Source organism: Amphiprion ocellaris, chromosome 17 (assembly GCF_022539595.1).
Source record: "Amphiprion ocellaris isolate individual 3 ecotype Okinawa chromosome 17, ASM2253959v1, whole genome shotgun sequence".
Lineage (NCBI taxonomy): Eukaryota > Metazoa > Chordata > Actinopteri > Pomacentridae > Amphiprion > Amphiprion ocellaris.
Window position 1 is genome coordinate 33,312,268 of NC_072782.1, and position 25,519 is coordinate 33,337,786.

General features: G+C 44.8%; 1 protein-coding gene across 9 annotated transcripts; it reads right to left on the minus strand.

The window, feature by feature from the left end:
* Positions 1-252: 252 nt before the first annotated feature.
* mfhas1 (multifunctional ROCO family signaling regulator 1) lies at positions 253-22,220 on the minus strand. 9 transcript variants are annotated; one of them, XM_055004058.1, is made up of 6 exons: positions 18,894-22,219; positions 7,850-8,045; positions 4,658-4,689; positions 4,491-4,555; positions 4,307-4,379; positions 3,552-4,223 (listed from the first exon to the last, which is right to left on the minus strand). In XM_055004058.1, the coding sequence occupies exons 1-2, from the start codon at positions 21,841-21,843 to the stop codon at positions 7,915-7,917; spliced, it is 3,081 nt and encodes a 1,026-aa protein (XP_054860033.1). In that variant the 5' UTR covers positions 21,844-22,219; the 3' UTR covers positions 3,552-4,223; positions 4,307-4,379; positions 4,491-4,555; positions 4,658-4,689; positions 7,850-7,914. The 9 variants fall into 9 exon arrangements, with proteins under 9 accessions (XP_054860028.1, XP_054860029.1, XP_054860033.1 ...); XM_055004057.1 differs by having other exon boundaries at positions 4,307-4,555; XM_055004056.1 differs by having other exon boundaries at positions 4,491-4,689.
* Between the last annotated feature and the right edge of the window lie 3,299 nt (positions 22,221-25,519).

Consider the following 25,519-nt stretch of genomic DNA (forward strand, 5'->3'; position numbering starts at 1 on the left):
TCTGTGTGTAGCTGCTGTGTTGTGTGTCTGTGAGTAGCTGCTGTGTTGTGTGTCTGTTTGTGTGCAGCTGCTGTGTTGTGTGTCTCTGTGTGTGCAGCTGCTGTGTTGTGTATCTGTGTGTAGCTGCTGTCTTGTGTGTCTTTGTGTGTGTAGCTGCTGTGTTGTGTGTCTGTCCTGGATGTGAACAAACTGATGAACATGTCGTCACGTCGTCTCACATCCTGCACAGTCCAATCAGGAGGCTCCATCCACCTGCAGCTACAGGTGTGTCCAGCTGTGTCCAGGTGTGTCTGCTTGCATCACTTCCTGTCTCCTGGAGGGGTGTGGCTACATGTGAGGCTGCAGAGTCTGAACAGGAAGTAAAGGTTTGGAGGAAGTTTGTGCTCCTTAAGATACAGTTCAGGTTGAAGAGGAGGAGACCCACAACCTGCAACACAACAACACCACAATGGGTTAGAACAACACAACAACACAGTGGGTTAGAACCACAAAACAACAACAACACAATGGGTTAGAACGACACAACAACAACACAATGGGTTAGAACGACACAACAACAACACAATGGGTTAGGACAACACAACAACAACACAACGGGTTAGAACGACACAACAACAAAACAACACAGCGGGTTAGAACGACACAACAACAACACAACGGGTTAGAATGACACAACAACAACAACACAGTGGGTTACAACCACACAACAACAACACAATGGGTTAGAACGACACAACAACAACACAATGGGTTAGAACGACACAACAACATGACAACAACACAAAGAGTTAGAACAACAACACAATGGGTTAGAATGACAACAACAACACAAGAGGTTAGAACAACAGAACAACAACACAACAACACAATGGGATAGAACGACACAACAACACAATGGGTTAGAACGACACAACAACAACACAATGGGTTAGGACAACACAACAACAACACAACGGATAAGAACGACACAACAACAACAAAACAACACAGTGGGTTAGAACGACACAACAACAACACAACGGGTTAGAACGACACAACAACAACACAATGGGTTAGAACAACACAACAACAACACAATGTGTTAGAATGACACATCAACAACACAATAGGTTAGAACGACACAACAACAACACAACAACAACACAACGGGTAAGAACAACACAACAACAACACAATGGATTAGAACAACACAACAACAACACAATGGGTTAGAACAAAACAACAACACAATGGGTTAGAACAACACAACAACAACACAATGTGTTAGAATGACACATCAACAACACAATAGGTTAGAACGACAACAACAACACAATGGATTAGAACGACACAACAACATGACAACAACACAAAGAGTTAGAACACAACAACAACACAATGGATTAGAACAACAAAACAATGGGTTAGAATGACACAACAACAACACAACAGGTTAGAACAACACAACAACAACACAACGACTTAGAACAATATAACAACACAACAGGTTAGAACAACACAACAACAGGTTAGAACAACACAACAACACAACGAGTTAGAACAACACAACAACAACACAACAGGTTAGAATGACACAACACAACAACAACACAACGGGTTAGAACAACACAACAACAACACAATGGGTTAGAACAAAACAACAACACAATGGGTTAGAACAACACAACAACAACAACACAGGTCATAACAACAGGTTAGAACAACAAAACAACAACACTGTTAGAACAACACAACAACAACACAATGAGTTAGAACAACACAACAACACAACAGGTCACAACAACAGGTTAGAACAACACAAGAAGTTAGTACAACACAACAACACGTTAGAACAACACAACAACAACACAACAGGTTAGAACAACACAACAGGTCACAACAACAGGTTAGAACAACACAACAAGTTAGTACAACACAACACCAGGTTAGAAAAACACAACACAACAGGTTAGAACAACACAACAACACAACAGGTTAGAACAACACAACAACAACAGGTCACAACAACACAACAGGTCACAACAACAGGTCACAACAACACAACAACAACAGGTTAGAACAACACAACAGGTCACAACAACAACAGGTTAGAAAAACACAACAGGGGTCCGTTTCACGAAGCAGGTTCAACAAACTCTGAGTTTAACCCTGAACTCTGAGTTGATCTACTCTGAGATAGAAAACTCTGAGTTTTCGGTCTCACAACAGGTGATCTGAGTTGGTTTAATCAACTCGGAGTAGTTTCACCCGGAGTTAAGCGCGTGCACCACAACTCTGAAAAGCCAGTATCAATGGAGCGCCGATTCGACGAGTCACCATGGCAACGGGGAAGCGGAGGACTACATCGCTTGAATTGGAAATCTTAATGCGCTTATATAGCGAGTTTGAACATGTTTTTAGAAAGAAGTGCAACACCTGCAGCTGCAAAAGAGAGGGAGACGGTGTGGGAGAACATTGCTGCCTTGGTCAATGCGTAAGTTTAAATCACAATAATATTACAGGGGAAAACTGTTTGAATAGTAGACTATTAAGTTATTTCATTTAGGTGCAATCCTGCAGGGGAGAAGCACATGTGGCAGCAGCTGAAGATGAAATATAAAAACATTGTTCAAACAGGTAAGAAGTCGGCATAATCTCATGGAGCTACCTCATTTTGATCATGTTTTACATTGTAAAGTAGCCTAAATATTAGGTGGCTATTTGTCTGTGCAGTGGTTTTACCCCGCACACAGCCTAAATGTCTGCATCCATATCATGTTCTGTTAAACAATTAAGCCTATTTAAACTAACACATACTTCTACTCAGCCAACAGAAAGAAAGCAGATGCCTGTAAAAAGGGAGGTGGCCCAGCACCACCACCTGTAACGGAGGCAGAGGAGCTGGTCCTAAGCCAGAATTTGGGAAGGCCAGTGGCTGAGGGAATCCCTGGAGGGAGCTCATCCTCTGAGACCACATCCCAAGACACAAGTGCTTTTATAAAATGTAATGTCTCTGTGTGTGTAGCCCATGTATATGTATATATGGAATGTTTTCAAGCATATTCATACAAATATTTATTTCTCTTTTGTGTCTTTCATTTTTCTTTTGGCCCAACAGATTCTGATGGTACTATCTGCCTGGTGGAGTCCCTTCACACCACAACAGACCTTGTAACTGTAAGTAGGCAATACTCCAGAGATTTAGCCAGATGGTAGTTTAAGTCTACTGAAACATATTCAAATGGTAGTTTAAGTCTACTGAAACATATCACTCATCTAGGATGAAGAGGATGAAACTGTGTCTGCTGCCTTTACAGAGGGGGATCCAGAAAGGCACACAGAGGTATGTTACTGATAGTTCTCTTCCCATTCACATTTCTGAACATTCTGGTGGAATATAGAGTGTGACATTTAGCCTACACTGAAGTATTGCACATTCTCATCCTTTTTAACAGAGCATGGCTGGACAGCAGCAGGATGCTTCCTCAACTTCCACTGCACAGACTGACACAGTGAGATGGATGTTCAGTAAACACCAGAGGTTCAGTCCATGGAATTCACGTGCAACTGTATAATTTAATGTCCTTTATGTATTCCCAGTTACCAGTAAAACAAATATACAAAATCCACTTGCTGAGAAAAATCCAAAAAACAGATAAAGAAATGCAGTACTTGGACCACCAGATTAAGAAGGCAGATCTGGAAATTGAAATACTGGAGCACAAGTTAGAGGTGGATGCAGGTCACAGGTGAATTATGTTAACTACTGGAACATGAACTAAACTAGCTCTTTTATTTGTAGGAAATAAAGAAGACCAAATGAAATGTGTGTCGTGTTTATTTCACTGCTGTGGTGGTGATGATGGAGACTTAAACTCTGCAGTGATTATTGCATATGGTGTCTCTGACTGCTCTGCTGTCCTGATAGCTGGCAGGTGGATGAGGTCATCATCTGGGTCTTCAGTTTGTAGGGCAGAGTGTTGCTCTCCTCTAATAGTGGCAATATTATGAAGAACAACACATGCCACAATAATATCACAGGCCTCTCAGGAGTCACCCTGAGGTGATGTAGACACTGGAAACAGGCTTTCAGCAGGTCTATGGTCATCTCCACCCGGGCTCTCATCCTGCAATGAGCCCGGTTGAAGTTCTGTTGGGGGCCTGGTTCAGGGTCAGGGTATGAGGTCATCAGCCTGGGTTGGCATGGTAACCCCTGTCACCCAGCAGAAGACCATCAAACTCTCCTGTAATGTATAGTGGATACATTAGAGTATATTAAAGGAGGGAGACAAGTGAATTATATTGTGAAAATCTTTAGGCTGTTTACCACGTTGCAGTCTGTTGCTCAGGTTAGACTCATGATAAATCCTCTAGTCATGAACAGATCCAGACCACTTGGCCTCCACATTAGAAATGATGTATGCAGCAGTGCAGTGCAGAGAATGACAGATGTTGAACTATGATGCAGTCTTTAACATCTTGACACCGTAGTCAATCTACCTCTAACCTACCTGCACATTTATGCTGTGAATGGACTTCCTGTTCACATAATCAGCTTCAATCACACTGGGAAATCCTAAAAGAAATTAAATTTACTAATCACAGTCTGAGGTTGCAGCACAATGTCATTAACTGGATATGATTTAAAATTAATTTAACAGATCTCTACATCATTCACCTGCAATCCTGTGGAACTCCTCCTTGATGGTTCTGACAGGTTTGTGTCCAGGGAAAACCACAAAGATGGTAAAAGTCGTTTCAGATCCAGACACACTTTTCTGACCGTCCTGCATACAGTTGTCTTACTGAGGTGTTCTGCATCTCCGACGTTGTATAAAAAACTCCCATTTGCAAAGAACCGCAGTGCAACACACAATATCTGCTGGGACGTTAGAGCATGACTGTGGTTGGTAATGTTGTAAATGTAAGGACGGAGTAGGTTGTGGATGTAGGTTATGGATTGTGATGTGAAACGGTTCCGCTCTAAAAGATAACTGTCCAGAAATGCGAGAACATCTATGCGCGGTCTGAAAACAATCTCCCGACGAATATTTAATTTTCTGCACAGTAATGCTGCTCCTTCATCTACTGGATCGTTAATAAAAGGACGTCATTTTGACACACGGCAGAACTAGACTTCGCCAAAACTCGCCAGTTGACTGAATGAATGAGGAAATGAAATGGTGTGTGTGACTGAAAGAGGGCGGAGACAGAGAGAAACTCGAGGTTTACTGAGAAAAACCTGGTCCAGACCAGGTTAGAGTCAGAGAGTCTGTTACTATGGTAACTGACCGAGAGTTTAAGTTACCTCTCTTTGTGAAACAGGCTAGAGTTACCCCTCTGTCTCTGGTTTGAGTTACCTCCCTTTGTGAAATGGAAAACTCTGAGTTTCCCTCATTTCGGGGTTAACAAACTCAGAGTTTTCACTAAACCTGCTTCGTGAAACGGACCCCAGGTTAGAACAACACAAAAACAACAAAATAACAACATGACAGATCAGAATACTGATGTTTGTTCTCTTCACTGATATTATGGTTTAACTGGTTTCTATGGTTTGACTGGATTTTATGGTTTAACTGGATTTAATGGTTTGACTGGTTTCTATGGTTTAACTGGATTTTATGGTTTAACTGGATATTATGGTTTAACTGGTTTCTATGGTTTAACTGGATTTTATGGTTTAACTGGATTTTATGGTTTAACTGGTTTCTATGGTTTAACTGGGTTTTATGGTTTAACTGGTTTCTATGGTTTAACTGGATTTTATGGTTCAACTGGATTTAATGGTTTAACTGATTTCTATGGTTTAACGGGATTTTATGGTTTAACTGGTTTCTATGGTTTAACTGGAGTTTATGGTTTAACTGGTTTCTATGGTTTAACTGGATTTTATGGTTTAACAGGATTTTATGGTTTAACTGGTTTCTATGGTTTAACTGGATTTCATGGTTTAACTGGTTTCTATGGTTTAACTGCATTTTATGGTTTAACTGGTTTCTATGGTTTAACTGGATTTAATGGTTTAACTGGTTTCTATGGTTTAAATGCATTTTATGGTTTAACTGGTTTCTATGGTTTAACTGGATTTTATGGTTTAACTGGTTTCTATGGTTTAACTGGATTTCATGATTTAACTGGATTTTATGGTTTAACTGGTTTCTATGGTTTAACTGGATTTTATGGTTTAACTGGATTTAATGGTTTAACTGGTTTCTATGGTTTAACTGGATTTTATGGTTTAACTGGTTTCTATGGTTTAACTGGATTTTATGGTTTAACTGGTTTCTATGGTTTAACTGGATTTTATGGTTTAACTGGTTTCTATGGTTTAACTGGATTTTATGGTTTAACTGGATTTTATGGTTTAACTGGTTTCTATGGTTTAACTGGATTTTATGGTTTAACTGGATTTAATGGTTTAACTGGTTTCTATGGTTTAACTGGATTTTATGGTTTAACTGGATTTTATGGTTTAACTGGTTTCTATGGTTTAACTGGATTTTATGGTTTAACTGGATTTTATGGTTTAACTGGTTTCTATGGTTTAACTGGATTTTATGGTTTAACTGGATTTAATGGTTTAAGTGCTTTCTATGGTTTAACTGGTTTCTATGGTTTAACAGGATTTTATGGTTTAACTGGTTTCTATGGTTTAACTGGATTTCATGGTTTAACTGGTTTCTATGGTTTAACTGCATTTTATGGTTTAACTGGTTTCTATGGTTTAACTGGATTTAATGGTTTAACTGGTTTCTATGGTTTAACTGCATTTTATGGTTTAACTGGTTTCTATGGTTTAACTGGATTTTATGGTTTAACTGGTTTCTATGGTTTAACTGGATTTCATGGTTTAACTGGATTTTATGGTTTAACTGGTTTCTATGGTTTAACTGGATTTTATGGTTTAACTGGATTTAATGGTTTAACTGGTTTCTATGGTTTAACTGGATTTTATGGTTTAACTGGTTTCTATGGTTTAACTGGATTTTATGGTTTAACTGGTTTCTATGGTTTAACTGGATTTTATGGTTTAACTGGTTTCTATGGTTTAACTGGATTTTATGGTTTAACTGGATTTTATGGTTTAACTGGTTTCTATGGTTTAACTGGATTTTATGGTTTAACTGGATTTAATGGTTTAACTGGTTTCTATGGTTTAACTGGATTTTATGGTTTAACTGGATTTTATGGTTTAACTGGTTTCTATGGTTTAACTGGATTTTATGGTTTAACTGGATTTTATGGTTTAACTGGTTTCTATGGTTTAACTGGATTTTATGGTTTAACTGGATTTAATGGTTTAAGTGCTTTCTATGGTTTAACTGGTTTCTATGGTTTAACAGGATTTTATGGTTTAACTGGTTTCTATGGTTTAACTGGATTTCATGGTTTAACTGGTTTCTATGGTTTAACTGCATTTTATGGTTTAACTGGTTTCTATGGTTTAACTGGATTTAATGGTTTAACTGGTTTCTATGGTTTAACTGCATTTTATGGTTTAACTGGTTTCTATGGTTTAACTGGATTTTATGGTTTAACTGGTTTCTATGGTTTAACTGGATTTCATGGTTTAACTGGATTTTATGGTTTAACTGGTTTCTATGGTTTAACTGGATTTTATGGTTTAACTGGATTTAATGGTTTAACTGGTTTCTATGGTTTAACTGGATTTTATGGTTTAACTGGTTTCTATGGTTTAACTGGATTTTATGGTTTAACTGGTTTCTATGGTTTAACTGGATTTTATGGTTTAACTGGATTTAATGGTTTAAGTGCTTTCTATGGTTTAACTGGTTTCTATGGTTTAACTGGATTTTATGGTTTAACTGGTCTCACTGGTTTCTCCTACATGTGTGAATGTTTCACCTACAGCAGATGCAGCGTCCGGCGCTCGGCGGCGGGTCGGGGTGGAGGTTCTGGTTCTGGTGGGTCGGGTCACTTGAGGCCGGGGCTGAGCACGGTGGGGGTGGGGGGGTAGACTAGCGCCACGTTGACCCGCTCAGAACCGCTCTTTGGACAGATGATCTCAGTCAGACCTTCAGGTCGGGGCTGACTCAGCAGCTCACCTGGAACAGAACCGACCCGGATATACACTGTAAAAAATACCTGGAACAGAACCGACCCGGTTACACACTGTAAAAAATACTCGGAACAGAACCGACCCGGTTACACACTAAAAAATACATGGAACAGAATCCATTCATTTACAGTGATTTTTGGTGTTTTCCTTCAATTTTTGCTAAAATCAAGACATTTTTCCATCGTTCTGAGTCCTGCTGATAAAAGATACCTCTGAGTTCTCTCCTTCATGATGTTCTCGTTCCTCAGAGCTGCAGAACTTTAGACTGAAACATGAACCTCAGTGGGGTAAAATGATCCTCAGTGGGGTAAAATGATCCTCAGTGGGGTAAAATGATCCTCAGTGGGGTAAAACGCTCCAGGAAGCGTCCAGAGGTTCAGGAGGTTTAAATGATTCTTTGTCCCGTCCTGGTTTTCGTCCAGCAGGGGGCAGCAGCTCCACTCTAACCTGCTGCTGTAGTTCTTCCTGGTCCCTGCATGCAGCGCTGCTCCTCCCACTGAAACCAGGTCAGATTTATGCACACTGTCCCCTGAATTCGGTCTGTCAGGCTCAGCAGCAGCTTTCTCTGAATTTAATCGATCAGTCATTAACTGTTTTAATCTGGGATAAATCCATCTGAGGAATGTTTAGATTCTGATCCTTCGCTGTGAATACTTTCTGTTTCTCTCCTCTGTGACGGTAAACTGATCCAGATGTTTTAAAGACCAACAGCTGAACCTGTCAGTCTGAGCTCAGGGTTCTCTGCTTCTCTGTTCTGTTGTTGTTTCCAGAGCTTAGAATAAAGCTGCTGATCCTTCATAATAAAATACTGATATTGAGGCTGACAGCAGATTAAAGCAGAGCAGCGACCTCCAGTCTCATTTTTACCGTTTCATTCTGTTCTCCTGCTCAAAGTCCTGCAGCGAAAACCACAAAAAACATCAGAAAAAAAGAACAAGCTGGTTTCTGCCTCGTTCTTCACTGTGGCTCATTTTTCACAGAAATATAAAATCCTGCAGCTCTGAGGAAACAGAACTTTAACAATTATTATTCAGTTTTTAAAAGTTCAATGAAATCAACAATTTTTATAAAGTTTAAAAAGACTCCAACAGTCTGGATTCACTGGTTTCACTGGTTTAACTGGTTTCTCTTATTAAATGGGCTTTTTCCAGGTAGATGTGAAACAGAAATGCTGATAAAACAGATGTTTAAATATTCACATGTTGTTTTCTGTCTTTCTGTGTCTCTTCTGTTGTTTGTGTCATTTATCATCTGATTTCCAGACAGAATAAAACTGACTGAATATTAGAACCAGAAACACGTTTAACTCCTGATGTGGTTCCAGCTGCAGGAATCAGGATCTGAAGCTGCTGAGAGGATCAACGAGAACGCCTGCAGTCAGACCCAGCTTAGAACCACCCTGAAGACCCAGGGTTCTCCATAATACAGCCCAGGGTTCTATAGAATGCAGCCCAGGGTTCTCCAGAACGCAGCCCAGGGTTCTCCATAATACAGCCCAGGGTTCTATAGAATGCAGCCCAGGGTTCTCCAGAACGCAGCCCAGGGTTCTCCATAATACAGCCCAGGGTTCTATAGAATGCAGCCCAGGGTTCTCCAGAATGCAGCCCAGGGTTCTCCAGAATACAGCCCAGGGTTCTATAGAATACAGCCCAGGGTTCTCCATGTTAGAGCCCAGGGTTCTAAACCCCAATATTAAATGACCAAAACATCAAAAACCTGGATAAAAACTCAGCTGAGAATGAAGATCTTTAGAAGGTTGGATGGACTGAAAGATGTCTGACTGGAATGGACCATCAACAAGTCCGTCATGATGCTGTAGGCACCAGAAGCACCAGAACCTCCAACTGAACCACCAGAAGCACCAGAACCTCCAACTGAACCACCAGAACCTCCAACTGAACTACTAGAACTGGAACCGTCAGAACAGCCAGAACCATTAGAACCTCCAACTGAACCAAAGAGTTTACATCTGAAGGACAAACATCCAGCTGATGGTTTTAACTCCTCACTGATGTCACTTCCTGTCTGTCTGTGTCTGACATCACTTCCTGTCTGTTCAGCAGCACTTCATCCATTAGTGTTATTGATCGTATCTGTTCTCTACCCTTAACATCTGAGCTGTTTGGTCTGAAGCCAGAAGCACTGATGGAGCCTCAGTTACAGAAAGATACAGTTACATTTCTAGTTACAGTTACATTTATAGCTCCAGTTAGAGTTCCATTTCTAGTTAGTTACTGATTTCTGTCCTGAACGTGAACACAGAATCAGCTGTTTTGTTCTCGGTGTTTTCCGGCCCTGAGTTTTGTCTGCAAGTTCTGGTCAGGAACCTTCTGAACTGCGGTGGAGGAATTGTTTGGATCCTGTACTGAAGTAAAAGTAGAAATACTTGAGTAAAACTGCTGAACTCCTACTTAAGGAGGCAGCAGAAGGTAAAGTGCTGCAGAACGTTCCGTCAGAGAACGGTTCTACGAGGTTACTATCGATCATTTAATGTCCGGTTGATCCGGTGTCAGGCTCCCCTCCTCCAGGAAGGATCCATTACTTCATTAACACCCCCGTCTTTACTGCGTTGGTCCGATCCGATGGTGGAGCTGCTGGGTCCAGATCCTTCAACGTGAGGACGTTCTACCCTGAAAGACACATTCTTCATGTTCCACTGGGTTCATTTCCACAGTTCTGATGTTTGGGGCATTAATAAACAGACTTTTAATGATTGAGTGGGTTTATATCCATATTTTATACGTTTTAGTGAATAATATCCAGGCTTTGATGGTTTAGTAAATAATATCCAGGTTTCTGATGATCTGGTGTGTTTATATCTTGATTTTAATGTTCTGGGGCATTAATTTGCTGGTTTTAATGTGTTTTAGTGCATTAATTTCTAGATTTTAATGTTTTGGTGGGTTAATATCTGGGTTTTTGATGTTTTTTCTTACATTATTATCCAAATTTTCTGTGTTTTGGGATATTAACATCAAGGTTTTTGACACTTTGGTGCATTAATATCCAGGTTCTTGATGATCTGGAGTGTTTATACATGCGTTTTGATGTTTTGTGGCATTAATTTCTAGATTTTTGATGTTTTGGTGAGTTATTATCTGGGTTTGTTGATGTTTTCTTGTTTTATTATCCAGGTGTTCTATGTTCTGGTCTACTAACATCCAGGTTCTTGGTGTTCTGATGTTGTTCTCTTGAAGCTAAAAATCCAGAGAGGTGAATGAAACTGAAACTACAGCCACAGATTCAGATTGTCATGACCAGTTTCTGCTGTTTTTCCACAGCAGGAAGTCGGCTGAGCGTCTGACTGGAACTAGGTCAGTCCTAACTCTGATTTCAGGAAGCAGGAATGTCTCCTCCCTCTGCAGGTACAGCAGCTGTTCCCGTCACCTCCCTCCTCTGAGCCCTAAAAGGAGAAGTTTTCCAGGAAACTCCGGTCTGAGGAGGATCTCCGTCAGCAGAAAGAACCCGCTCTGCTTCTACACTTTATAAACGAGTTTATTCTGAAAGGTTCAGCTTTTTCTAACGGTTCTGTCTTTATTTTATACCAGAAACCCGAAGAAAGCACCGGCAGAAGACAGATGAAGAAGAAACGCAGATTAACCTTTAACTCTGACCAGCTTCTGGATCATTGTAAAGTCCTGAAGAACCAGAACATGAAGGACAGAACTCAGAGATGTCTTCTATCAGCAGGACTCAGATAGACTAGGTTCAGAATTTACATAAATCACCTCCAAAGTCGATAAAATCACTAAATCTGGTCTGAAATGACAAAAATGTGTCCAAACCAACTTAAAATTCATCTAAAGGGACTAAAAAATGTCCTAAATTATTCAAAAAATAGTTTAAAATTTGTTTAAAAAATACCAAAAAAATGTTCTAAATGACATGAAATGTGTCTAAAATGACACAAACATTAGTTTTGCTGATTTAGTTGTTTAAAAATGCAGTTTTAATGGAAAAATCAGACACAAAACAAGGAAAAAATATCACAAAATGGTCCCAAAAATGATAAAAGAACTACAGAAAATTAACAAACAACAAAAATACACACAATAATACACAATAACACACAATAACACACACTGGACTGATCAGGTAGGTCCTACCTGATCAGTCCAGTGTGTGTTATTGTGTGTGTGTGTGTGTGTGTGTGTGCGTGCGTGTGTGTGTGTGTGTGTGTGTGTGTTATTGTTGTGTGTATGTGTGTGTGTTATTGTTGTGTGTATGTGTGTGTGTTATTGTTGTGTGCGTGTGTGTCAGTGATCTGAGCTGTAAATCCGTTGCGTCACTAATCTGTTGTGTATCTCAGACGTGACCTGACAGGACTCAACAGGATCGCTATGTGTCTGTGTTTGTTTTGTGGTCATTTAGTGCATTTGTTGGTCAACTTGTGTCTGTTTGTGTCTGTTTTGTGTATTTTTGTGATTGTTTTGTGTCTCTCTCTGGGAGTCTTTCCATGTCTAACCCTCTGAACCCTGGAACCTGTCAGCAGGTTGTAGTTTTTATCGTTTAAATCTCCACTTCCTCCATTTATCAGCCAGAAACTACTAAAGAACCCTCAGATTTCTTTCAGAAGAAACATCCACAGCTCAGTCTGCTGATGTCTGACGGTAAAATGACCAAACAAAGACATTTTGTTTTATTGTGAAAGGACCAGACTCTGCAGCAGGAAGTGAAACTGATCGATTCACTTCAACCAATTAAAGCCTCCAGAGAGCTTCTGGTTCCTTTATTAGTCCCTGAACCTCATGTTGGACCACGTGGAGACTTCAGGTAGGGGGAGGACAGGTAGGAGGAGGACAGGTAGGAGGAGGACAGGGAGGAGGAGGACAGGTAGGAGGAGGACAGGTAGGAGGAGGACAGGTAGGAGGAGGACAGGGAGGAGGACAGGTAGGAGGAGGACAGGTAGGAGGACAGGTAGGAGGAGGACAGGTAGGAGGAGGACAGGGAGGAGGACAGGTAGGAGGAGGACAGGGAGGAGGAGGACAGGTAGGAGGACAGGTAGGAGGAAGACAGGTAGGAGGAGGACAGGTAGGAGGAGGACAGGTAGGAGGAGGACAGGGAGGAGGACAGGTAGGAGGAGGACAGGGAGGAGGACAGGTAGGAGGAAGACAGGTAGGAGGAGGACAGGTAGGAGGAGGACAGGTAGGAGGAGGACAGGTAGGAGGAGGACAGGTAGGAGGACAGGTAGGAGGAGGACAGGTAGGAGGAGGACAGGGAGGAGGACAGGTAGGAGGAAGACAGGTAGGAGGAGGACAGGTAGGAGGAGGACAGGGAGGAGGAGGACAGGGAGGAGGACAGGTAGGAGGAGGACAGGGAGGAGGACAGGTAGGAGGAAGACAGGTAGGAGGAGGACAGGTAGGAGGAGGACAGGTAGGAGGAGGACAGGGAGGAGGACAGGTAGGAGGAAGACAGGTAGGAGGAGGACAGGTAGGAGGAGGACAGGTAGGAGGAGGACAGGGAGGAGGACAGGTAGGAGGAGGACAGGTAGGAGGAGGACAGGTAGGAGGACAGGTAGGAGGAAGACATGTAGGAGGAGGACAGGTAGGAGGAGGACAGGTAGGAGGAGGACAGGGAGGAGGACAGGTAGGAGGAGGACAGGTAGGAGGAGGACAGGGAGGAGGACAGGTAGGAGGAGGACAGGTAGGAGGAGGACACGTAGGAGGAAGACAGGGAGGAGGACAGGTAGGAGGAGGACAGGGAGGAGGACAGGTAGGAGGAGGACAGGTAGGATGACAGGTAGGAGGACAGGTAGGAGGAGGACAGGTAGGATGACAGGTAGGAGGACAGGTAGGAGGAGGACAGGTAGGAGGAAGACAGGTAGGAGGAGGACAGGTAGGAGGAGGACAGGTAGGAGGAGGACAGGTAGGAGGAGGACAGGGAGGAGGACAGGTAGGAGGAGGACAGGGAGGAGGAGGACAGGTAGGAGGACAGGTAGGAGGAAGACAGGTAGGAGGAGGACAGGTAGGAGGAGGACAGGGAGGAGGAGGACAGGTAGGAGGACAGGTAGGAGGAGGACAGGTAGGAGGACAGGTAGGAGGAAGACAGGTAGGAGGAGGACAGGTAGGAGGAGGACAGGGAGGAGGAGGACAGGTAGGAGGACAGGTAGGAGGAAGACAGGTAGGAGGAGGACAGGTAGGAGGAGGACAGGGAGGAGGACAGGTAGGAGGAGGACAGGGAGGAGGACAGGTAGGAGGAAGACAGGTAGGAGGAGGACAGGTAGGAGGAGGACAGGTAGGAGGAACTAAAGCTGACTGACTTTAATCTTCTTTAATCTTCTGACTGGACCAACAGAAAGAGTGAGAAGAAAATCATGTGGAATCAGGAAACAGAAATAATAATAATAATAATAATTATTATTATTATTATTATTATTATTATTATTATTATTATTATTATTATTATTATTATTATTATTATTATTATTATTATTAAGGAGGAAACCTTTAATTAAAATCTGTTCATTTATTCTGAAGTTATTTGCTGTTTTGTTTATTTTTGATGAATGTTTTTTAAAATAAGTTAAAAGTGATTCAGTTTAAATGTGGTGGTTTTCAGGTTCTGATTATAAAATATATAATAAATAATAATATAATACATAGTAACATAATATTTCTATTATTGGTTCATCTGCTGGATATTTGTTGGTTCAAACTCTTTAAAGGTCCAGAAAACGGACCGTCTGTTTCCACCAGAACCAATAATCTGAAGGTTTGTCTGAAAATAAATCCTGTTATCAAAGCAGATCAATTTACAGACTGAAGATTCGTCCCTCAGGAGGAGCTGAGACCGACGGAGGAACAAACTCTGGAGGATTTTTCATCCAGATCCACTGATTCTAAATGTCTGGTTTAAGGTTTTCTTTCACCTCATTGTGACTGGATGCAGCATCAGAGGAGACCAGGACATCTAAACGCTGGAGTCATCTGTTCTCAAGTCTGACTTCTGTCTGTGAGGAGAACCGCTCCAGAAAACAGCAGAACATAAAAGATCCCAGCAGAGGTCAGCTGCTGCCTTCAGGGTTTCTGAAGTCTGAATTTATTCTGCCTCAGACTGCAGAAGAATCACAGATTAAAGCTGAGAACCACAGAGAGAAGCTTCAGGACGGTTTGTTCTGAGATGTTCATGAGGAACAGAAGGAACCGACTGGAGCTCCAGACTCTGGTCGGGTTCAGACCAGGATCATTGCTGCTCCTCTATTTTTACCGACGTCTAATTTAGCTGCAGCAGCTTATAAATACCTGCAGCTCCAGGAGGATTAGGAACCAGGCCAAGGGTCAGCAGGAACCAGAGGAACAGCAGCTCCTTTTTCACATTCCACCCAGAAGAACCCCGAAGAACCAAGAAGAACCCAGAAGAACTCAGAAGAACCCAGAAGAACCAAGAAGAACCAAGAACCAGCCCTCAGACAAGAAGAACTATATTAAATTTCATCCGTCTGAACTCACTGAGGATCACTTTAAAGTCCTAAAGAACCAGAACATGAAGGAGAGAACTCAGAGACGTCTTCTATCAGCAGGACTCACACAAATCAGCTCCAAAGTAGATAAAATCACTAAATCTGGTCTGAAATGATAAATGTGTCCAAACCGACTTAAAACTTGTCTAAAGGAACTTAAAAAATGCCCAAAATTACCCAAAATTTTGTTCAAACATCAAAAAAATACAACAAAATGTCTTAAATGACATGAAATGTCTAAAATGACAGAATAAAATCCTCCAGAGTGACTAACAGATGGTCTGAAACCTCTCAGAATTAGTTTAAAAATTGTCCAAGTGACACAATATTATTTTTGGTTCCTTAAAAAACACCACAGAGACTAAATGGTCCCAGAATTTACATAAATCAGAATTTACATAAATCAGCTCCAAAGTAGTTAAAATCACTAAATCTGGTCTGAAATGACAAAAATGTGTCCAAACTGACTTAAAACTCATCTAAAGGGAATAAGAAAATGTCTAAAATTACTGAAAACCTCAAAAAAAATCAACATTTTGTGCAAAAACACAAAAAGTTCTTAAAACGAGAAAATCAAATGGTCCAGAATGACTAACAGATGGTCTGAAACATCTCAGAATCTGATTAAAATCCATCCAGAATGACATAAATTAGTCTTAGTTGTTTAAAAGTTTACTTATAAATGAAAACAATTGGACACAAAGCAAGACAAAAACAAAACAAAGAGACTAAATGAACCCAAAAATGATAAAAGAACCACAAGAATACAAAAAATATAAAAAAACGAGATGAAACCCAGAGCAGCATTTTTAACTCCTGGATCATTTAAAGTCCTGCAGCTCTGAGGAACCAGAACATGAAGACAGAGAACTCAGAGAAGTCCTCTGTCAGTTAGAATGATGGAAACCAGAGAATAAAAACCTAATTTGAACTTCTCTCTGAAAGGACGGACTTTCTTTCTGTCCGTGAAGGCCTCACGGTTTCATTAAATGTTTGACTTTGACTCATATTTTGATGTGATTCTGGTGAAACTTAAGGACTCATTATTCTGACACTTGAACGCATCACAGACGAGTAGTTCAAGGACTCGTTGGAAAGTTTGAAATCCTAGAATGTTTGTAGAAACATGTATTCATATTTCCACCTCTGGGTCAGTCCATCAGAAGCTGCAGGTTTCTGTAGAATCTATATCAGCCGGTGGTTTAGTTCAACAACCTCCAAAGAGAAAACAGAGGAAATGATCAGAGCTGTGACAAAGAACGTCTAAAGAAAACCTGACAGACTGTAAAACTCTGAGCTGGTTGAGGACGATCTCTGAGAACAAACAGATCAGTTCTGATAGAAACCAAACTGTCTCCACCGAAGACAAACTGTTCAGTCTGTTCCCTCTGAGCAGCCAAAAATATCTTCTCCTTAAAAGGCTGGAAGGCAACGACTGCTGAGACGGTCTACCCTCCAACAGGCCTCACAACAGCCTCACAACAGCCTCACAACAGCCTCACAACAACCTCACAATCTTACAACAACCTCACAACAGCCTCACAACAACCTCACAACAGCCTCACAACAGCCTCACAACAACCTCACAATCTTACAACCTCACAACAGCCTCACAACAACCTCACAACAGCCTCACAACAACCTCACAACAACCTCACAACAGCCTCACAACAACCTCACAACAGCCTCACAACAACCTCACAGCAGCCTCACAATCTTACAACAGCCTCACAACAACCTCACAACAACCTCACAGCAACCTGATAACAGCCTCACAACAGCGTCACAACAAACTCACAACAGCCTCACAGCAGCCTCACAACAACCTCACAACAGCCTCACAACAACCTCACAACAGCCTCACAACAGCCTCACAACAGCCTCACAACAACCTCACAATCTTACAACAACCTCACAACAACCTCACAACAACCTCACAATCTTACAACAACCTCACACCAACCTCACAACAGCCTCACAACAGCCTCACAACAGCCTCACAACAACCTCACAACAGCCTCACAACAACCTCACAACAGCCTCACAATCTTACAAGAACCTCACAACAGCCTCACAACAACCTCACAACAGCCTCACAACAACCTCACAACCTCAAAATCTTACAACCTCACAACAACCTCACAACAGCCTCACAACAACCTCAAAATCTTACAACAACCTCACAACAACCTCACAACAGCCTCACAACAACCTCACAACAGCCTCACAACAACCTCACAACAACAGCCTCACAACAACCTGGCAACAGCCTCACAACAACCTCACAATCTTACAACAACCTCATAACAACCTCACAACAGCCTCACAAAAACCTCACAACAGCCTCACAACAACCTCACAACAACCTCACAACAGCCTCACAATCTTACAACAACCTCACAACAGCCTCACAACCTCACAATCTTACAACAACCTCACAACAACCTCACAACAGCCTCACAACAACCTCAAAATCTTACAACAACTTCACAACAGCCTCACAACAACCTCACAACAACCTCACAATCTTACAACAACCTCACAACAGCCTCACAACAGCCTCACAACAGCCTCACAATAACCTCACAACAGCCTCACAACAGCCTCACAACCTCACAACAACCTCACAATCTTACAACAACCTCACAACAACCTGACAACCTCACAACAGCCTCACAACAACTTCACAACAGCCTCACAATAACCTCACAACAGCCTCACAACAACCTCACAACAGCCTCACAACAGCCTCACAACAACCTCACAACAACCTCACAACAGCCTCACAACAGCCTCACAACAACCTCACAACAACCTCACAACTGCCTCACAACAACCTCACAACTGCCTCACAACAACCTCACAACAACCTCACAACAGCCTCACAACAACCTCACAACAGCCTCACAACAACCTCACAACAACCTCACAACAGCCTCACAACAACCTCACAACAACCTCACAATCTTACAACAGCCTCACAACAACCTCACAACAACCTCATAACAGCCTCATGACATCAGAACCTCACTGGAAAATACACTGTTCTGGAAAAACTAAGGAGGTGACAAACTTCCTGGACCAATAAAATAAAAGCATCAGAGGATCTAGTAGATGGAGATCCATCCAGCATAGAGGAACATCTACTGATGATGAGCAGATAGGAAACATGGAGATAGAAAAACATCTACAGGATGAGGGGATGGTAGGAGCTCCAGGAGAAACCAGCCGTAGGTTCCGGAAGACGTTTTTAGAAACGTCTTTCAGAACCTCCAGTTGGTTTCTCCTGAAGCTCCTACCATCTCCAGGACCTGATTATTGAGGTTTGGTAGTATCTAAATGAGTGTGGATGCAGGTGTTGGATTCAGGGCTCACCTGGGAAGGCGTGGGGGTCGGTCGACCCTCTCTTGAGGCACTTGGAACAGAGGATGTGGACGGAGTAGTGGAGGCCGGGCCACTCCTGCAGCAGCATGTTCAGCTCCTCCACCAGCGGCGTCACAGCCTGCCATGCTGTCCAGATGTTGGGCAGCGAGGCGTGGCTGGCGATGGACAGCGTCTCCGCTTGCGGCCTCCCTCTGGACGGCCGGTGGCTGATCACCACGGGGACTTTTCCCCGATAGGCGAAGATCTGGTGGCGTCCGTCGGAGCGCTGCACCACGTGGCCGTTGATCTGCACGCTGAAGCGTGAGAACAGTCCAGGGGGAAACAGGAAGGGGAAGCTGTACTGGATGTGAAGCTGCTCCACGGAGAAGAAGTGAGGCAGGGAGCCGCCGCTGGATGCCGCCTCGGCCCGGGGCTCCTCGCTGCTGACGTAGCTGGGGAACTTGTACCACACGGTGGCTCCGTTCAGAGGCTTGCTGCGGGGCTTGCTGCGGGGCTTGTTGAGGCAGTAGCAGACACCCATCTTCTCTAGCAGCTCCATGATGAGGTGCAGGTCCTGCTGCGTCTGGATGAGCGGCCGCAGCAGCAGCCGGATGACGTTGGAGGGCAGCCGGCCGTGCTGCAGGAAGCCCTCCACGTGCTGCTGAAGGTGTGTCACCCTGAGGTTCTCCCCCTTCTCGTCCTCCATCACCAGACTCACCCGGCTCTTGTCTCCCCGCTCCCCCTCGGAGAGCAGCCGGTCCAGCAGCGAGGACTCGTCCCGCTGGAAGAAGACGTTGAGAATGGCGATGAAGCGCGGCAGGTTGTGGAACACGTACTCCTTCAGCGTGAGGCTGTCCTCGAAGTACAGCAGCTTCCCGCTCTCGTGCAGGTAGGACAAGGCGCTCTGCAGCCGGTCCTCGGTGAGCCCCGCCTGCAGGCCCAGACGTGCCGAGTCCCACCAGGACAGCCACAGGTCTTTGGGCTTAAAGTGCAGCTCCTCCAGCATCTGCCAGGACTTGGGCAGCACGCGGTGGAGGTTGGGGAAGATCTCACGGTGGTCGGCCACCGACATGAGCTTCTCTCGCAGCCTCTGGATGTTCCTCTGCGTCTCCGTGCAGCTGACGCTCAGGACGGGAGACAGGATCTGCAGTCGGTGGTTCAGCATGTACTGCAGCTGGGCTTTCCTGCGCCTTAGGTTGCGGTCGGAGACGCCGTAGAAGAGGACGTGAGGGCTGGAGGTGCGGACGCTGTAGCCCTGCTCCAGAGCCCGGTCCACCTGCTGAGCCAGACACCTCAGGTCCTCAACGTCCCTCTGCTCCTGCAGTCCGATCTGCCGGTGGATGTCCAGGCTCTTCTCCTCCAGCTCCACCTCCCCACACAGGTCGGCGTGGGTCCCCACCAGACAAACCACGGCGTGGGGCACTTTGGCGCAGAGCAGGTGGAGGAAATACCCGACGTGGGCGTAAAAGGTCTTGGGAGAATACGTTTTAAGGTTGACGACGATGACGTAGAGAGCACCGGGAGAGAGGAAGAAGGGTTTGATGAGGTCGTAGTTTTGCTTCCCTGACAAATCGTACACCAGAAATGTGAGACGGCGGTCGGCGTCCGCCACCCAGTTGGTGACTTCGATGCCTTTGTTTCCCTGGGTTCCTCTGGCGTCATGCTGCTTGCTCACCATGCTCCGCCTCAGCCAAGTTTTCCCAGCGTTCTTAATCCCCATCAGAACCAGTTTGAGTCGCGGCTTCACGGCGAGCTGCGAGTGGGCGAGCTCCTTCTGATAGACGGCGATGTAAGGAATCCCCTTCATGCACACCTCATACGGAGGCTGGATCAGAGGGTTGTCCTTCACCTTCCAGATGTTCACCTTGGACAGCTTCCCAAAATGATCTGGAAGAATGGCTATCTGGTTACCCTGTAAGACCAGCTCCTCCAGCTTCTCCAGCTCCACGATGGAATCCGGCAGGTAGGTGATGCTGTTGTTGTCCAGCCAGAGGTTCACCAGCGCCACCAGCTGGCCGATCTCTTTAGGAATGTGCGTCAGTTTATTCCTGCTCAGGTACAGTTCCTCCAACCCCGTGATGTTCAGGAGGACCTGAGGAAAGTTCTGCAGCTCGTTGGAGGACAGATTGATCATCTTGAGCCTCCGCAGGTGACCGAAGGCGGCGGGCAGCGAGGTGAGGCTGTTTCCGTCCAGCATCAGGCTCTCCAGGTTGGTCAGCTGGCAGAAGGAGTCCGGCAGCGAGGACATGTGAAGGCTGCTGAGCCACAGGATCTTGATGGAGCTCAGCTTCACGATGTCCGACGGCAGCACCTCAAACTTGTTCCCCGAACAGTCCAGCTCCTCCAGCTCGCCCAGGGCCAGGATCTCTGCTGGGAACTGGTTGAGCTTGTTGTGGTCGGCGTCCAGCGTCCGCAGCCTGGACAGTCCGGAGAAGGAGCTGGGCAGGTCCCGCAGGTCGTTGAAGCTGATGTCCAGCTCCTCCAGGGATTGCAGCGCTCCCATCTGGGCCGGCAGGTTCTGGATCTTGTTGTGGCTGATGCACAGCTTCTTCAGCCCCCTCAGCTGACCCACCGCCTCCGACAGGCTCAGCAGGCTGTTGTGGCTCATGTCCAGCTCCACCAGCCGCCCCAGCTCTGACACCACCCGGGGCACGGCGCTGAACCGGTTCCTGCGGAGGACCAGGATGCGCAGGTTGTTGAGGGAGGACCCCAGCCCGTCCGGCAGCTCCTGCAGAGAGTTGTTGCCCAGGTTCAGCGCCTCTATCTCGTCTATGTCCTCCGGCAGCTCGATCCGGTCGTCTTTGGAGCACAGGGTGAGCTGGCGCAGGTCGCTGCGCAGCTTCCTGGAGCGCAGGGCGGCATCCCTCCACAGCCGGGCCGTCCGCAGATTGCTCTCCTTGTCCTCCATGGCGCCGCGGCCGGACTCCTCCTCCTCCTCCCTGTTCTCATGGACGGTCCTCATGGAGCCCCGCACAAACCTCACACTCCGTCCGGGACGGAAGATCCAGGCGGTGTCGGGAAATAATCCGGGTTTTCGACGGGAACGGGAGCAGAGTGCGCGGCCGCGGAGGCATCCTTTTCTCCTGCGCCACTCAGCACACAATGAGCCCGGAGAGCAGCTCACTGCTGCGGCGTCCGGCCCGAACAGGAGCCCCGGAGCCGCCGCTGTCCTCCGGCCGTCACCGCGGAGCTCATCGCCCGCAGCAGCCGTCCTCCGGGTCTCTCTGTCCGCCTCGGCGGGTCCGTTTCTGGAGCTTTTCCGAACCGCCGAGTCTCTTCCTGCAGCAGGGAGTGAAGCGAGGCGCAGCCGCTCAGTGCGTCAGATCCCCGGACTCCTCCTCCTCTCCTCCTCCTTCCTCCTTTCTCCTGTTTTCTCCTCTCAGTGAAGCGGGTCTGTCTGACTGCTGTAGATCAGTGTAAATGTGAATATCTGTGTTTATCTGTGGATTCCAGGCTCTAGGATGAAGAACATTAAATCACTAAATCGCGGATTAAAGAGTGAAAGTGAATAAAAGCAGAAAACATGAAGCTCTGTCTCCACCTGCTGGACTCCACATCAGAAACAAACTGATAGAAACACTGAGATAACGTAAGATCTGATCTACTTTATTCATCTCAGAGGAAGTTATTTTGCCAGAATACAATAAACAATTAGCAATAAACAAGTTAGTGGAATAAACCCAATTACACACAGAGGTTAGGAGTAAAACAGAAATAACAGAATATAGAGTAAAAAATGTAGGTTTATAAAAAGTTTGTGTGAAGAGTCTGTAAACTAAAAACTAGAAAGATTAACGGAAAATGAACTAAAGTAAATAGGGGGACTGATCCTGAGTCTACTGGGATAGAGTCCGGTTCCATCACACAGAAAAGTCTGTTCATCATGAATCCCTTCTGCAGAAGGAGAAGGAGTTGTACAGTCTGATAGCTTCAAGCAGGAAGGACCTCCTTCTGTGGTTCACCTGGTGGTCTGAGGAGGTATGAGGAGGTCTGAGGAGGTATGAGGAGGTCTGAGGTGGTATGAGGAGGTCTGAGGTGGTATGAGGAGGTCTGAGGTGGTATGAGGTGGTCTGAGGAGGTATGAGGTGGTATGAGGTGGTATGAGGAGGTCTGAGGTGGTATGAGGTGGTCTGAGGAGGTATGAGGTGGTATGAGGTGGTATGAGGAGGTCTGACAGGACGTCAGTGTGGCATCAGGGGGTGGGAAGTGAAACAAACGTGTCATAAATTCATCAATATTTTATTTTTATTTGACAGATAAAACTGTTTTTGAAGTTTATTCCTCTAAATATATTTTTAATAATTAGATGTTTTTAGTGACATCAGTAAAAGAACCAGAATTTAAATATGCATTTTTTAAAATGTAAAATAACATTAAAAAATATGTTGATGGAATTAAAAAGAGTTTACAATTACTATTATTGTTGTTGTTGTTGTTATGTATATAAACATTATGAAATGTTCTGAAAGTCTCATCCTGAAGCACTTGAAGGACGGGATTGTGGACCAGTTCTCCTCCAGGAACCGACCCACAGAGGATCCAGATCCTCCGCATCCTGCTTCATCTTCATGACTTCACCCAGTAATCCTCCAGAAACTGGTGCTCAGACTCTCAGCCTGGACTCTCCTGGACCTTAGATCATCCTGTTCATCTCCACCAGGTCAGGGTCAGGCAGTATTCAGATCTTCTCGTCCATCGATGACTCCACTGTGGTGGTCTCATATCTCACTACAGGAAGGAGATCCATCACCTGGTCCAGTGGTGTTCAGACAACCATCTGGTCCTGAAAACCACCGAGACTCAGGAGGTCATCGTGGACTACAGGACCACCTGATTAACAACACATGTTCCATTGTTCCCACCTGGAGAAGAAGGATCAGCAGAGGCTCTTCTTCATGAGGAACTCTCCTCCTACTACTGGTGACCTTCTACAGGAGCTCCATGGAAAGCTTCGTCTGTCTCCGAGGTTCCCCAGACAGGAAGGACTTGGTGGTACCAGCAGCCCAGAGGAGTGAGGGACGTCCTCCTCCAGACCTGGATTCTGGATTCTGGTCCCCTCCAGAAGGAGCAGCGCTGCCACCGATCCCACTGAGGAGTCTTCAGGACTAACTGAGGAACACGTTCTTCTCCAGAAGACGAACATCCATCAGCCGACCTGCTCAGAGCTGAGCTGAACGCTGCACCGTAACATCTGAACTACTGTTCTTAAACTACACGTTCCAGGTTTGGTGGTGTTCTCCATCGTTGGTTTTTAGTTTTGGAAGGTTGGAGGATCAAATTGCATATAAAAGAGATTTGATTTGACTGAAGTGGAACATTCTTCCTGCAAAGTTCTGAGAATGTTCACACGTCTCACACTGTTCCATTAAAACGTAGGAAGAACGTCCTCAGACCAACATCTGGAGACTTTACCAGATGTTATACAGATCATTCTAAAACTTTCCTGAGCTGATAAAAGCTACCAGTCAAAGGTTTGGACTCATCTTCTCATTAATGGTTCTTCTTTATTTCCATTGTAGATTCTCACTGAAGGCGTCAGAATTATGAATGAACACATCTGGAATTATGGAGGAAACAACAAAGTGACCTTCAGTTCTTAAAGTAATGATGGACTGTCGGTTCTCTCAGCTGATTGGTTCTTGCCATAATATGGATTCTAACAGCTGTCCAATAGGGCTGTCCACTGTGGACCAACCTGACTTCTGATGGACCCAACAGGAATCAAAGCAAATAATCTAAAATATTAGCCGATTAGCCGACAAGGTTAGTAAGGGAGAGTTTTATACCTGGCTGATTGATGGCATCATAGCAGCACCAGTTACCATGGATATCTACCTCCACAGCATCAGCTACTGTGGAGATCTAGCTCCATAGCATCAGTTACCATGGAGATCTGGCTCCACAGCATCAGTTACCATGGAGACCTGGCTCCACAGCATCAGTTACCATGGAGATCTGGCTCCACAGCATCAGTTACCATGGAGACCTGGCTCCACAGCATCAGTTACCCTGGAGATCTAGCTCCACAGAATCAGTTACCGTGGAGATCTAGCTCCACAGCATCTGTTACCGTGGAGATCTAGCTCCACAGCGTCAGTTACCATGGAGATCTAGCTCCACAGCGTCAGTTACCATGGAGATCTGGCTCCACAGCATCAGTTACCATGGAGATCTGGCTCCACGGCATCAGTTACCCTGGAGATCTAGCTCCACAGAATCAGTTACTGTGGAGATCTAGCTCCACAGCATCAGTTACCGTGGAGATCTAGCTCCACAGCATCAGTTACCGTGGAGATCTAGCTCCACAGCGTCAGTTACCATGGAGATCTAGCTCCACAGCATCAGTTACCATGGAGATCTGGCAGGTTGAAGGTTCTCTGACGTCTCTATGTTGCTGTCAACTCGTTGATCTCTTCAGATCTCAGGTTCCACCAGAACTGAGGCTGAAGGATCTCATGATTTACTAATACGAACTTTAAAAGGAATGGAAGTCTTTAAATGTTCCAGAAGAGCAGCTGAGGACTAAAAGTTGATCCATAAAGTCCAGATAATCTATTGTCCACAGTCTGATAACTGTGTTTTACTGAAACCTGTCTGATCAGCTGGACTTCATTCCAGGTCGTTAACTCCTGACTGGA

Excerpts from the sequence above, each read along its gene's own strand:
- mfhas1 (XM_055004053.1), bottom strand. The coding sequence starts at position 21,843 with ATGAGGACCGTCCATGAGAACAGGGAGGAGGAGGAGGAGTCCGGCCGC. Across the intron at positions 8,046-18,893 it reads CGACCCCCACGCCTTCCCAG|GTGAGCTGCTGAGTCAGCCC; the intron begins GTGAGCCCTGAA and ends GTTCTGTTCCAG.